At 41.5% G+C, this 12,054-nt stretch overlaps 1 protein-coding gene across 1 annotated transcript in view; it reads left to right on the top strand.

Annotated features, from left to right (window-relative positions):
* The window catches only part of epas1b (endothelial PAS domain protein 1b), a 38,189-nt gene that overhangs the window by 13,730 nt on the left and 12,405 nt on the right, over positions 1 to 12,054 (top strand). The window contains exons 2-6 of the mRNA XM_068568638.1: positions 2,685 to 2,875; positions 5,919 to 6,148; positions 8,084 to 8,171; positions 9,658 to 9,776; positions 11,024 to 11,226. Coding sequence (XP_068424739.1) covers positions 2,685 to 2,875; positions 5,919 to 6,148; positions 8,084 to 8,171; positions 9,658 to 9,776; positions 11,024 to 11,226 — 831 coding nt within the window. The remainder of the gene's footprint in view (positions 1 to 2,684; positions 2,876 to 5,918; positions 6,149 to 8,083; positions 8,172 to 9,657; positions 9,777 to 11,023; positions 11,227 to 12,054) is intronic.

The following is a 12,054-nucleotide window of genomic DNA, read 5'->3' as shown; positions in this document are numbered from 1 at the left end:
ACACACACAGACGCACTCAGGAGCTTGTTGAAGTTAGCTGTTACTTGTTTAGCTGTTTGCTGTTAGTTGTTAGCTGTTTGTTGTTAGCGGTTAGCTGTTTGTTGTTAGCTGTTAGCTGTTTGTTGTTAGCTGTTAGCTGTTTGTTGTTAGCTGTTAGCGGTCAGCATCTGCCTGCTGCTCATCAGTAATGAGTGTTTTGTGGTTAATGAGTTTAGAGAGACGCTCTGATGGAGGAGATAAGATAACGGGGCTTCTGTGTCTCTGCCTCTCCTGTTAATTGTACGCTATCTCCACCTTAATGTGCGTTTGCATGTTCGACTGCGTAGTTAGCGTCTCTGTGTTTTTCTGTCGCGTCTCGATTGCAGCCCGAGGCTCGACGGCTGAGATTTTATTATTTTTTTAATGATCTGAAACTCCATGATGTGATAAGCATGTTGTTTTTTGTCGCTTTTTGTTTTACCTGCGTGTTTATTGCCGCCTGGTTTCCCAATCAAACTGGATTGTGAACAAGCTTTTGCTAGCTTAGATTTGGAGCGGACGGATTTAAGAGATTAAGTCATTTTAGTCTGGAAGTGAGTCCATTTCTTAAAACAGGTGAAAAACATTTACGTGTGTTTCTAATTCATCATGCTCTAGTTTTTTTTTTTAAAGAATTTCAGTTGTATTTACATTCAATTTTTAAATATTTTATTATACTGGAAAAGTCATCGTCGGGCTATTTAATTAATGGGAGCGACACACAACATCAGTCACCAGCAGAATGCAGCCGTACTGTACGGGTTCACGCACCTGTTACCTTTACTTAATCGACTAAATTAACTAAAATTAATGACTGAATTAGAGTTTGTATGAGACTCTTAAAACTTTTTCAGGGAAAATAAATGAAAAGTTGTGCTCTTTTGAGGCCGATATCGAGATTCGGCAATTTTAAAAAGTCCGTCAACAACATGTCGTTTTAATCCAAACACATAACTACACAATTTTTGGTGAAGATCTCTCGACTTTGGGGTTTAAATGAAAGCGGATGTTTCTGAACTCACAACTGTTGTTACTTCAGTTGACAGCGAAGCCAGGACAGAATTATCTGAGATTTTATTGTTGTGTGTCTGTGTGTGTGTGTCTGTATGTGTCTGTGTGTGTCTGTGTGTGTGTGTCTGTGTCTGTGTGTGTGCGCGTATGTGTCTGTCTCTGTGTGTGCGCGTGTGTGTGTTTGTCTGTTTGTGTCTGTCTGTGTGTGTTTCTATGTGTGTGTGCGCATGTGTGTGTGTGTGTGTCTGTCTGTGTGTTTGTCTGTTTGTGTGTGTGTGTCTGTCTGTGTGTGTGCGCGTGTGTATTTGTCTGTTTGTGTGTGTGTGTGTGTGTGTGTGTGTGTGTGTCTGAGCGTTCATGTGAGAATGTGACTCGGTCCAGAAACAGAAGCCGTGTCATTGTGCGTCACTATGACCTCATGCAGCTTTCTACACAACAACAGACACATTTTGGGGATTGCGGTTTGATTTGTTGAAACACATTTAGTCTTGTGACGTTATCGCTCGGTCCAAAAGGACACCATCATCAACAACAACAACAACAACAACTGAATTAATGTGAGGAAATGAAAATAATGGCTTGTTTCCCACATCTGTAAGCGCTGATCTGTTTCACCCTTTCATAATAAAACATCAAATTGTCATCCATTAAAACCTGTTTACCTCCACGTGGAGCGTCTGGCTGCGCTCCAGACACGTAGCGACCTCCTCTGTTTACGCGCCTTCGCTTGATCCAGATCAAAAGGAACACGTTGAGTAAACAAACACGGCGATGCCACCGCCATTCACCCGAGTCAAGGTTGTGTGTCTTTTTAAATATCGATGTTTTTAAGTTGAAAACGTCTGGGTTTTTTACGCCGAATAAAAATGTATCGGAGCGAGAAAATAAACCGATGGAGCCGATTTCCAAACATGCAGATGTTTGATTTATGATTTAACAACACATATTTTGATTTAAGAGAAGGTGGTTTTGTTACTATTCGAGTTAAAAATCATATTTTGGGGGGCTTAAACAATGCTGTTTCCTTTATTTTCCAACGTCTACATGATGTGTTTGCTTGTGTGTCACTGCGTGTTACTGCTTTAGCTTGATTTCAGTCCTCTCAGTTTATTTGTCTCAATTTATCCTTTTTTTCATGCTGAATTACTTATTTTCCAAGAACTTTTACTCTGGTAAACACAAGTAAAGAGGTCTGTTTGTACGGGCGGGTATCACTAGAAGTCCCACGATACGATACCGTCACGATACTTAAGTCCCGATACGATATTATTGCGATATATTGCGATTTATTCGCTTTTTTTCCAACCACAAATTGTCCCCAAAGGAAAGCTTTGTCAACAAAAAATAAATAGATTTTACTATTCAAGGACCAAAAAAAGATTAAATAAAAGATCGATACTCGGCTTCCCCGTATCGATACAATATCGTCACGCAAAATATCGCGATACTGTGCTGTATTGATTCCCCCCCCCACCCTTATGTGTTTGTGCGATTGTTTTCCAGTGTTTTAGTCGACAAACTTGTCCCAAGAACGTCTTTCAGCCAAACATTATCATTAAAAAGCATTAAAAAAAAGCTGTTTTTCAGTCCGACAATACAAACTGAAGGTGTAACCATCCTCCTGTGTGTGTGTGTGTGTGTGTGTGTGTGTGCAGGAGCAGCTCTGAGCGCCGCAAGGAGAAGTCCCGGGACGCCGCTCGCTCCCGACGCAGCAAAGAGACGGAGGTCTTCTACGAGCTCGCCCACCAGCTGCCGCTGCCGCACAGCGTCACGGCGCACCTGGACAAGGCCTCCATCATGAGGCTGGCCATCAGCTTCCTGCGCACACGCAAGGTGCTCGCCACAGGTATATGAACTCACACACACACGTGTCTACACAAGGGAAATGTACACTTTTTGTCTGCGTGTGTGTGTGTCTGATAGTCCAGTACAGTGGGAAGGTTTTTCTCCTTCCTCTCGTCTAATTTAAAATTAGAAGCGGAGGAAGCTCGATAAAGAAACAGACCTATTGTTCTGGAAATTCCTCCGCCGCGTCAGTGTCTCGAGAAAGAAAAAAAAAACGAGATCAGAGAACGGCACGATTAAACAACGCAAACTGTTTGGTTCCCCTTTCGGCCCTTCGGCCCCTGAACGACACTACACTTCATCACGGCTCATTAAAAAGTCCGACCTGACCTTTAATGTCAGCGGCAGGGAGTTAAACCGGTTTGAATAAAAGTGTTTCGCAATAACATTTGAATGATTTAAGACCTTTTTATTCATCTGATTCTGTGGGGTGTGTGTATATGTGTATATATGTGTGTATTTAGTTTAATCTGTGGGCTTGTTTGTCTTGTAACCGGACTTAAAACAAGCTCCTGTGGCATTAAAACGATAATAAACACTTGAACAAGCCTTTGTAATAACAAGCTGCCAGTGGAACAGGAAAGTCTTTTGATTAATACGAGAGCTGAACCGTATCTGTAAATCTGCACGTGGCCGACTGCCATTTTATTATTCTGCTATTGTTATTATCGTCTTCTGTAACCACCAACTGCTACGCGCAGCGGTTTTTGTTGTGGAAAACCGACGCGTACGACCGCCACTTCCTGTTTTGTTTTTGATTTCGTGGCGTGGCGTTAATCAGAAAGAAGGAATCCGTCAATCTCTATTGGTGAAGTACCTTTTTATCCAGTGAGAAGTTGGCGAAATAAAATAATAGGAGGAAAAGAAAAAGGTTGAGCCAACGTCTTGAAAGAAATCAGAATGACAGAAAAGAAAAATGACAATTGTGAGAAGAATTACATTTTTAGTACGGATTAGACAAATTGATGCACACTGTACAATATACTTAATAATGGACCCACATATATATGTGTGTGTGTATGTATATATGTATGTGCGTGTATGTTTGCTGTGCATTTTTTTGTGATTAAGTTTGCGTAGTGTTTACATTTTCTGCATTAAAAGTACAAAGTCAGTTTCCCCAAATTACAAAAAAAAAGACACAAAAAAAAGTTTTTATTGATGTACCTTTATTCAAGCTAAATGAACCTTTAAGATGCTCAAAGCATTTAAAACAACAACAACAACAACAACAGTTCCTTTGTTGCTCCACAAAACTTGATGTGAACAGGAAACAGTTTTCTTGATTTTGGGTGTGAACCTTTTACATTTTTTCCCGCCTTTAAAAAGGCGGGAAAAAATATTCGTAGATGCGCAGTTGGAGGAGGAAGAGGAGGAGGAGGAGAAAATGACAAAATGACAAAATGCTGAAGGAGGAGCAAGATGAGGAGGCTGCAGATAGTGTGTTATCAGGCTTTCAATTCAGCATTAAAAAGGCGGGAAATAAAAATCATGGACACGCTCTCGCAGACGAAAGAGGACAGAAGAGAGGAGGAGGAGAAAACGACAAAATGGGAGGATGAGGAGGAGGAGGAGATGGAGGAGGGCGAGGAGGAGGAGGAGGAGGACGTTGCAGCAGATAGAGCGTTATCAGGCCGCTCTGATTGCTCCGTGATGGAAGGAGAGATTGGGAGGAAACCCGGAGCTCTGCCCATCGTGCAGCTGATGCATCGCCCGCTAGCCATAACACCCGGACGCCATGGCGCCACACACACACACACACACACACACAGGACCATCACCCGAGAAACACACATGCACGCCGTTGTAGGAAACACCTCATGTAACGAGGCAATATTGATGATGAGTCATGTTGTTTGACGACGTTGAAATCTTAAAAAAAAAAAAAAAGAAGAAACTTTTTTTAATTTTTAAATTTTTTTATAATGTCTTTGATTAAATAAGTGTTACAGGTGATCCGGTGAGCAGATGATGTTAACAGGGTTTCCTCTGTCGTACACCCTGAAGTTTGCGCTTCGAACTTAGAAAATAAAAAGCGACGGACCTTGAAGAAAACAAACAAAGAGAAAGGAGGAGAATCCCACCGTAAATCAGCGAACTCGTCCCGGGTCACATGCTGAGAGTCTCACACGACCCCCGCCGGCCCGCCGTTTAGTTTCCGTCCAGCGCCGCAGAACAAATGTCAAAAATAATACAGAGGAAGTGATTATCTGAACAGCAGCTGTCCCTATCAGACACTCTTCTTCTTCTCCTTTTTTTTTTTTTCCTGCAGCCTTTTATTTTGAAACCAGGCCGGTTACGCAACCAAAGAACAACAGAGAGAAGGAAAAAAAAGCGCAACTCGGTCCAAATGACTGGTAATCGCAGCTAAGTATTTAGGCCAAAGGTGCCGTCGTCGGCCTTTTGGACCGGGTTCCCGAGAGCCCCCCCCTCCCTGTCCGGGTCCCCGGGGCCCATGAAACATGAAAAATGCTGTGGATCCCTCCCTCCCACTGTGAGGTTCCCGCTATCTGGGCCCGGCTCCAAACTCGAGCCCCAGGCCTGAGAACGGGCCTCTCTTATCTCAGGGAAGCACACTGGAGGAGTTGCAAGATCCTCCGCTGCTGCCGCCCCCCCGATCCTTCGCCATTGGCTACTGGGCTTTGTCCAGCCACCGTACACACAGACACACACGTGCGTTATTGAGCGGTTTGTGTGTTAATTATCTCTGCAACGAGACGTTGTTGACACGCTGGAGCCTCTGTGCATGAATGTTGGGACGCTGCACATATTTGAGCGTAATTCCGTGATGCGTTCAGTTACGTCAGGAAAAAAAAAAAAAAAAGCGGGCGGCTGCAGGCCGGACGCTTGTGTAATGTTGCCGGGGTCGGGGATCAGCAGCGGCCTGAAACGCAGGAAGAAGCCAGCGCTGGTTTGCTTTGGCCCTGAGCCAAACTAAAAAAAAAACACACACACAGACGCACACACACACTTTTAATCATCGTCGAACGAGAGAAACTATTTTTTGAGTGCAACCTCACCTTGTTCTCCGTCTCTCCCTCCAGGCTGCAGCAGCGGCGCTAGCAGCGGCGCTAGCAGCGGCGCTAGCAGCGGCGCTAGCAGCGGCGCTAGCAGCAGCGCTAGCAGCATCAGCGGCGAGGGCGATGGCGACGATGACGGACAGATGGACAGCCTGTACCTGAAGTCCCTGGAGGGCTTCGTCACCATGGTGACGTCCGACGGCGACATCATATTCCTGTCCGAGAACATCAGCAAGTTCATGGGGCTCACGCAGGTACAGGAGCGCAACACGAGCGGACACTTTGCAATAACGCACAACGCACACGGGGCCGGTACACGCGGGGCGGTGGTGGTTGTGTCGTGGCACAAACACTGAGGTAACACACAGCAGAACAAAACACAACACAATAGAGATAAGAAATGCTTTTGTTTCAGGCATGAGCATGGAAATGGATTTTTTTTTTTGTCATGACTTTTTTGTCATGACTTCTTTTTGTCATGACTTTTTTTTGTTATACTTTTTTTGTCATGACTTTTTTTTGTGGGTCATAATTATGATTTTTTTTGTCATGACTTTTTTTTTCATGACTTTTTTTGTCATGACTTTTTTGTCGTGACTTTTTTTTCACGACTTTTTTTGTCATGACTTTTTTGTCATGAATTTTTTTTTCATGACTTTTTTTTCATGACTTTTTTTGTCATGACTTTTTTGTCATGAATTTTTTTTTCATGACTTTTTTTTGTCGTGACTTTTTTTTGTCATGACTTTTTTTTTCATGACTTTTTTGTCATGACTTTTTTTTGTTATACTTTTTTTGTCATACTTTTTTTTCTCTCCCTCCATACTTTTTTTTCGTCATACTTTTTTTTGTCATGACTTTTTTTTGTGGGTCATAATTATGATTTTTTTTGTCGTGACTTTTTTTGTCATGACTTTTTTGTCGTGACTTTTTTTTCACGACTTTTTTTGTCATGACTTTTTTGTCATGAATTTTTTTTTCATGACTTTTTTTTCATGACTTTTTTTGTCATGACTTTTTTGTCGTGACTTTTTTTTCACGACTTTTTTTGTCATGACTTTTTTGTCATGAATTTTTTTTTCATGACTTTTTTTTCATGACTTTTTTTGTCATGACTTTTTTGTCATGAATTTTTTTTTCATGACTTTTTTTTGTCGTGACTTTTTTTGTCATGACTTTTTTTTTCATGACTTTTTTGTCATGACTTTTTTTTGTTATACTTTTTTTGTCATACTTTTTTTTCTCTCCCTCCATACTTTTTTTTCGTCATACTTTTTTTTGTCATGACTTTTTTTTGTGGGTCATAATTATGATTTTTTTTGTCGTGACTTTTTTTGTCATGACTTTTTTGTCGTGACTTTTTTTTCACGACTTTTTTTGTCATGACTTTTTTGTCATGAATTTTTTTTTCATGACTTTTTTTTGTCGTGACTTTTTTTTTGTCATACTTTTTTTTGTCATGACTTTTTTTGTCATGACTTTTTTTTCATGACTTTTTTGTCATGACTTTTTTTTGTCGTGACTTTTTTCCGTCTTACTTTTTTTTGTCATTTTTTTGTCGTTTACAGAAAGAAGCAATCCAAATGTTTTTTATCAACACAAAGCTGTCAAACAGCTCATAATCATCACGTAATTCATTTGATTTAATTAAATTATGTGTTCCTCAACATACAGCAGCAGTAACGTTTGTCCAAAAATATTCAAATAAATACAAAAAAACAAGCAAACATGAAAAACAGAAGAAAAAACCAACAACTTAAATCTTGTTAAGACCAGTATGATGAAATACAAATAGTGTGGGACACGAATCCAATTATTGCAGGTGTCGTCACATAAATAGTTTGCGTGTGTGTGTGTGTGTGTTCGGGCCGAACCCTGAGCTTCAACTCTAAACACACTGGCAGCGATTTAAAAAAGCAAATCACAAAAGAGGTGAAGTTTACTGAGAGACATGTGAAGCAATGTGTCTCTCTCTCTCTCTCTCTCTCTCTCTCGCTCTCCTTTCTTTTTTTCCGTTGACGTTCTTTCGGCGTCTGCAGCGATGACTTTCTGTTTGTTTTGAAGACATTCCCAGCTCTCGCGTGACAACACCTTCTTTTATTTGTTTGATCACGTTTGCTGTCATTACTCACCCTCTCTTTTTCTTCTTCTTCTTCTTCTTCTTCTTCTTCTTCTTCTTCTTCTTGCAGGTGGACCTCACTGGTCACAGCATCTTTGACTTCACCCATCCATGTGACCACGAGGAGATCCGAGAAAACCTCAGCCTGAAGACATCTGGTCAGCGCGCGCACACACACACACACACACACACACACACACACACACACACACACACACACACACACACACACACACACACACACACACGCACACAAGACTTAACACAAAGTTTAAAGACTTTAATATCAAACCAGGGGACATGAACCACCAGCAAATGTTGTTCTTTTGAACAACATAGAAATTAAATAAGAACTAATAATGAGCCTTGTTTAATGAAATTTCGACTTTATAAATTGTCTAAGTTCTTAAACTGAATGTTAAATTATCCAAACGAAGCGTCGCGATGATCTCGTCCTCAGTATGTGATGAAACCTTTAAACTCTCAAGGGTTGAAAAAAAAAAAACATACACGTGTGGAGTTATGTAATATTATCTCTTGTGAAGAGTCCGGAGCAAATCCAACAACAGAAGGTCAGAGACCGTATAGAGAGGAACCTAAAGAGAGATACAGTTGTGTGTGTGTGTGTGTGTGGGGGGGGGGGGGGGCATTATCTGTAGCAGATAGAGAACATGTTGTGTTACACACATGAGATCCAACACAAGAGAAATGTAAGTAAAGTGTGGAAGTGTTGCATCGATACATCTGTGTAACACGGGAAATTAATCTGAGTTTAACTAATTTATGCCTGTAGCACACACACACACACACACCTACACACACTCACCAAGTTGCGGTTGATAACTCTTATCAGCAGCGGCCACAAAACACACAAGTGTATTAATACTGTTTGTTTTATAGTCCCTCTCCCTTTACACACACATAAACACACATAAACACACACACACACACACACACACACACACACTTAGGAGACACATACAAACACTTCATCTCCAGAAAAGGACCAGAGAAGTGTACATATCTCAAGATAAAGACACACTTGTGAGTGTGGACGTTGACAAAAGACACACTTCACCGCCTCGCTCTGTGACTGCTGCAGCGCCGAGGCTGAACTCTGACCTCGTGGTGTGTGTGTGTGTGTGTGTGTGTGTGTGTGTGTGTGTGTGTGTGTGTGTGTGTGTGTGAAAATAAGTCTATTAGTAATGAAATTATAGACTTTCATGTGGCCACAAACAACAATTATGTGACTTCAACTATTTCATCTTATTCCTATAGAATATCCAAACAACTAAAAGTCATATTTTAAAGTTGTACAGAGGGCAGAATCTCATGTTACTCACAAGTTAAACATTGACACATTGCCATGCTGTGATCACAGAGGACACGAGCTGTGACGATCAAGCAGATCTTATAAAAGTTGCAAAGACAACGCGCTCAAAACCTTTGGATTTAAAAAGCTTCACGTGTTACACTTCAGTCTGCATCCTTTTAAATGTAACTGTGCAATGTTGCAATACAAAAACAGCTCTTAATGTGGCACTCTTGTGTCTTCATGGCAAACTATAACACATCTGTTCATTGGACCGCTGGAATAATGTCTGCCCCCCCCCGCCCTCCCCTCTCCATTTTTATGTGTTTCAGGCGGCGGCTTCGGTAAAAAAGGCAAAGACCTGAGCACTGAGCGCGATTTCTTCATGAGGATGAAATGCACGGTGACCAACAGAGGACGCACCGTCAACCTCAAGTCAGCCAGCTGGAAGGTGAGAGAGAGAGAGAGAGAGAGAGAGAGAGAAAGAAAGAGAGCGGGAGCTGCTGCAGCTTAAAACCAGCCCCGGCCCCCTCTTGCTAGTTAGCTCGCGAGCTAACAGCAGTAACAGCAGTCTCACTAGCAGGGTGAGATGCCGCCAGTAGCTTCAACACAGAGTCCACAGGGAATAAATAGTCTCCATCTACAGATTCTCTTCTTCTTCTACTTCTAATTAAAGCGTTCTTCTTCTATAACTTCAAGTAGCGCGACCAACTTGACTAGCTAGGTCCTAAAGCGCCACTCAAAGTGTTGCTGTGTGTATGGGGCAGGATATTTCTGTCCTCACACACACAGAGTAAGCAGGACAGTGCAAGCTAGCAGGCGTCACGCGTTTAACCAGCGGAGAGAGAGAAGAGAGAGAGATTGTGATTGGTCAAAGAGAGTTAAGCAGCGCGCGTCAAGCTAGCTAGCCAGCTAGCTGGCTACAGAAAACAGAAAGCAAGGAGCACAGACAGGAGACAGGAGCTGCTAAATGACATCGTCAACAGTTACATTATAAAATATGAAGGTAGTTTAGTGTCTTTTTTACCCGAAAATTTCTAGTATTGTATGTAAATTATCTTCAAATTTATGCTCTCAATTTAAAACATTGCCCTAAAAATTAAAAAAAAAAAAACGCTCTAAAAAACAAATCCGCTCTCAAAAAAGAAATTTGCTCTAAAAAAATAAATGAAAATACGCTCTAAAAATAAAATGCTCTCAAAACTAAAATTTTGCTCTCAAAAAACAAAATTGCTCCCAATTTTTTATTTTTTTAAAATTGTATCATACATGCGTAGCTAACCTTGGCTAACATAGTCATGCATCTGATGCATGTACCGTTAGCCACTATGGCTAACGCCGCTGTGTTAGCCGCTGTAGCTAACGGTACATGCAGGCAGAAAGTGAGGCTGCATGTCAACACGCAGCCTCCACGTCGTTGTTTAACAAAAGAGACTCCAAGACACCAACAACGTGAAAGCAAAGTGCTGCTATATTTAAAATAATGTTGACGAACAGAGCAATAAAATGTCCTCTTACCTCCATGTCGTCACGTCACCTCCTGTTAGTGCGTGATTTTGTTTTTTTTACAGCAATTTTTGGAATTGAGAGCAAAGATTTGGAGATAATTTACTTACAGACAAGAAATTTTGCTCGGGTAAAAAATATGCAAACCTTCCTCCGTATTAAAATATAACTTTTAACCGCTGGTCCATGCAGGTGCTGCACTGCACCGGACACCTGCAGATGTACAGCAGCCGCCCGCCGCGCGTGCTGTGCGGCTTCGCAGAGCCGCCGCTCACCTGCGCCGTCCTGATGTGCGAACCCATCGCTCACCCGTCCAACATCGACACGCCGCTGGACAGCAAGACCTTCCTGAGCAGACACAGCATGGACATGAAGTTCACCTACTGTGACGAGAGGTACACACACACACACACACACACACACACACACACACACACAGCTGAAATAGTTTGAATGTGTCGCATAGTATGTGGCAGGTTATCTGGGGGCTGAATTGTGAAATAATGGGAAGGAAAAGCCTTTCAGCTGTTGAAGTTATGAGACTAAAAGCATTTAATGTAATGTTTTTTTTTAAATTTTTTCCCTTTTTTTAATGTGAACTGTTTAATTTGTTTCCGGAATTTGAGTTAAAAGTGATGACAACATGAAGTGAAAATGATGAAAAAGGACATTTCTAATGCATTTTTTCATGAAAAAAAAAACTTTTACATCCTCACATCATTACCTTCATCATCATCATAAGGCCAACAGTTATATTTTAAACATATATCCGTACAACTTAAAATAATAATGAGCATAAGCTACCGTGTTAGTTGTCTTAGTGTTAGTCGTCGGAGAATAACACCAGAATTATGAAAAGCCACAAAAATAATCCCCACATTTTAGAGCCCAAAACCAGAAAGAACCGACTTGACAGAACGAGCTTCTCTGTATTTATTGTGTTCATGATGAAGATCTTTTCAGAGCACACCTGTGGAGTTCAATGAGTCGTCGTGGACCTCGGCCAGTTAAAACACACGCCGTTCGACTGATTGCAATGTTTTGACTGTGTCAGTTTAACTTGGCCGGGACGCCAAATATGAAATATAAATATTTTAATGAGACGCCGTCACGCACTTTTTCGTCAGACGGCGAGACCGAATGTTCCCGATCACAGATTCACGCTCCAGTTTCAAGTAATTCAAAGTTGTGCCTTGACGTGAGTCATGTCAATGCCTGTCACG

The sequence above is a fragment of the Clinocottus analis genome, unplaced genomic scaffold (genome assembly GCF_023055335.1).
Source record: "Clinocottus analis isolate CAN_PGR_092001 unplaced genomic scaffold, fCliAna1.0.p SCAF_8, whole genome shotgun sequence".
NCBI lineage: Eukaryota > Metazoa > Chordata > Actinopteri > Perciformes > Cottidae > Clinocottus > Clinocottus analis.
The sequence above is the reverse complement of the archived record's forward strand: the minus strand, read 5'-3'. Positions and strand labels throughout refer to the sequence as shown.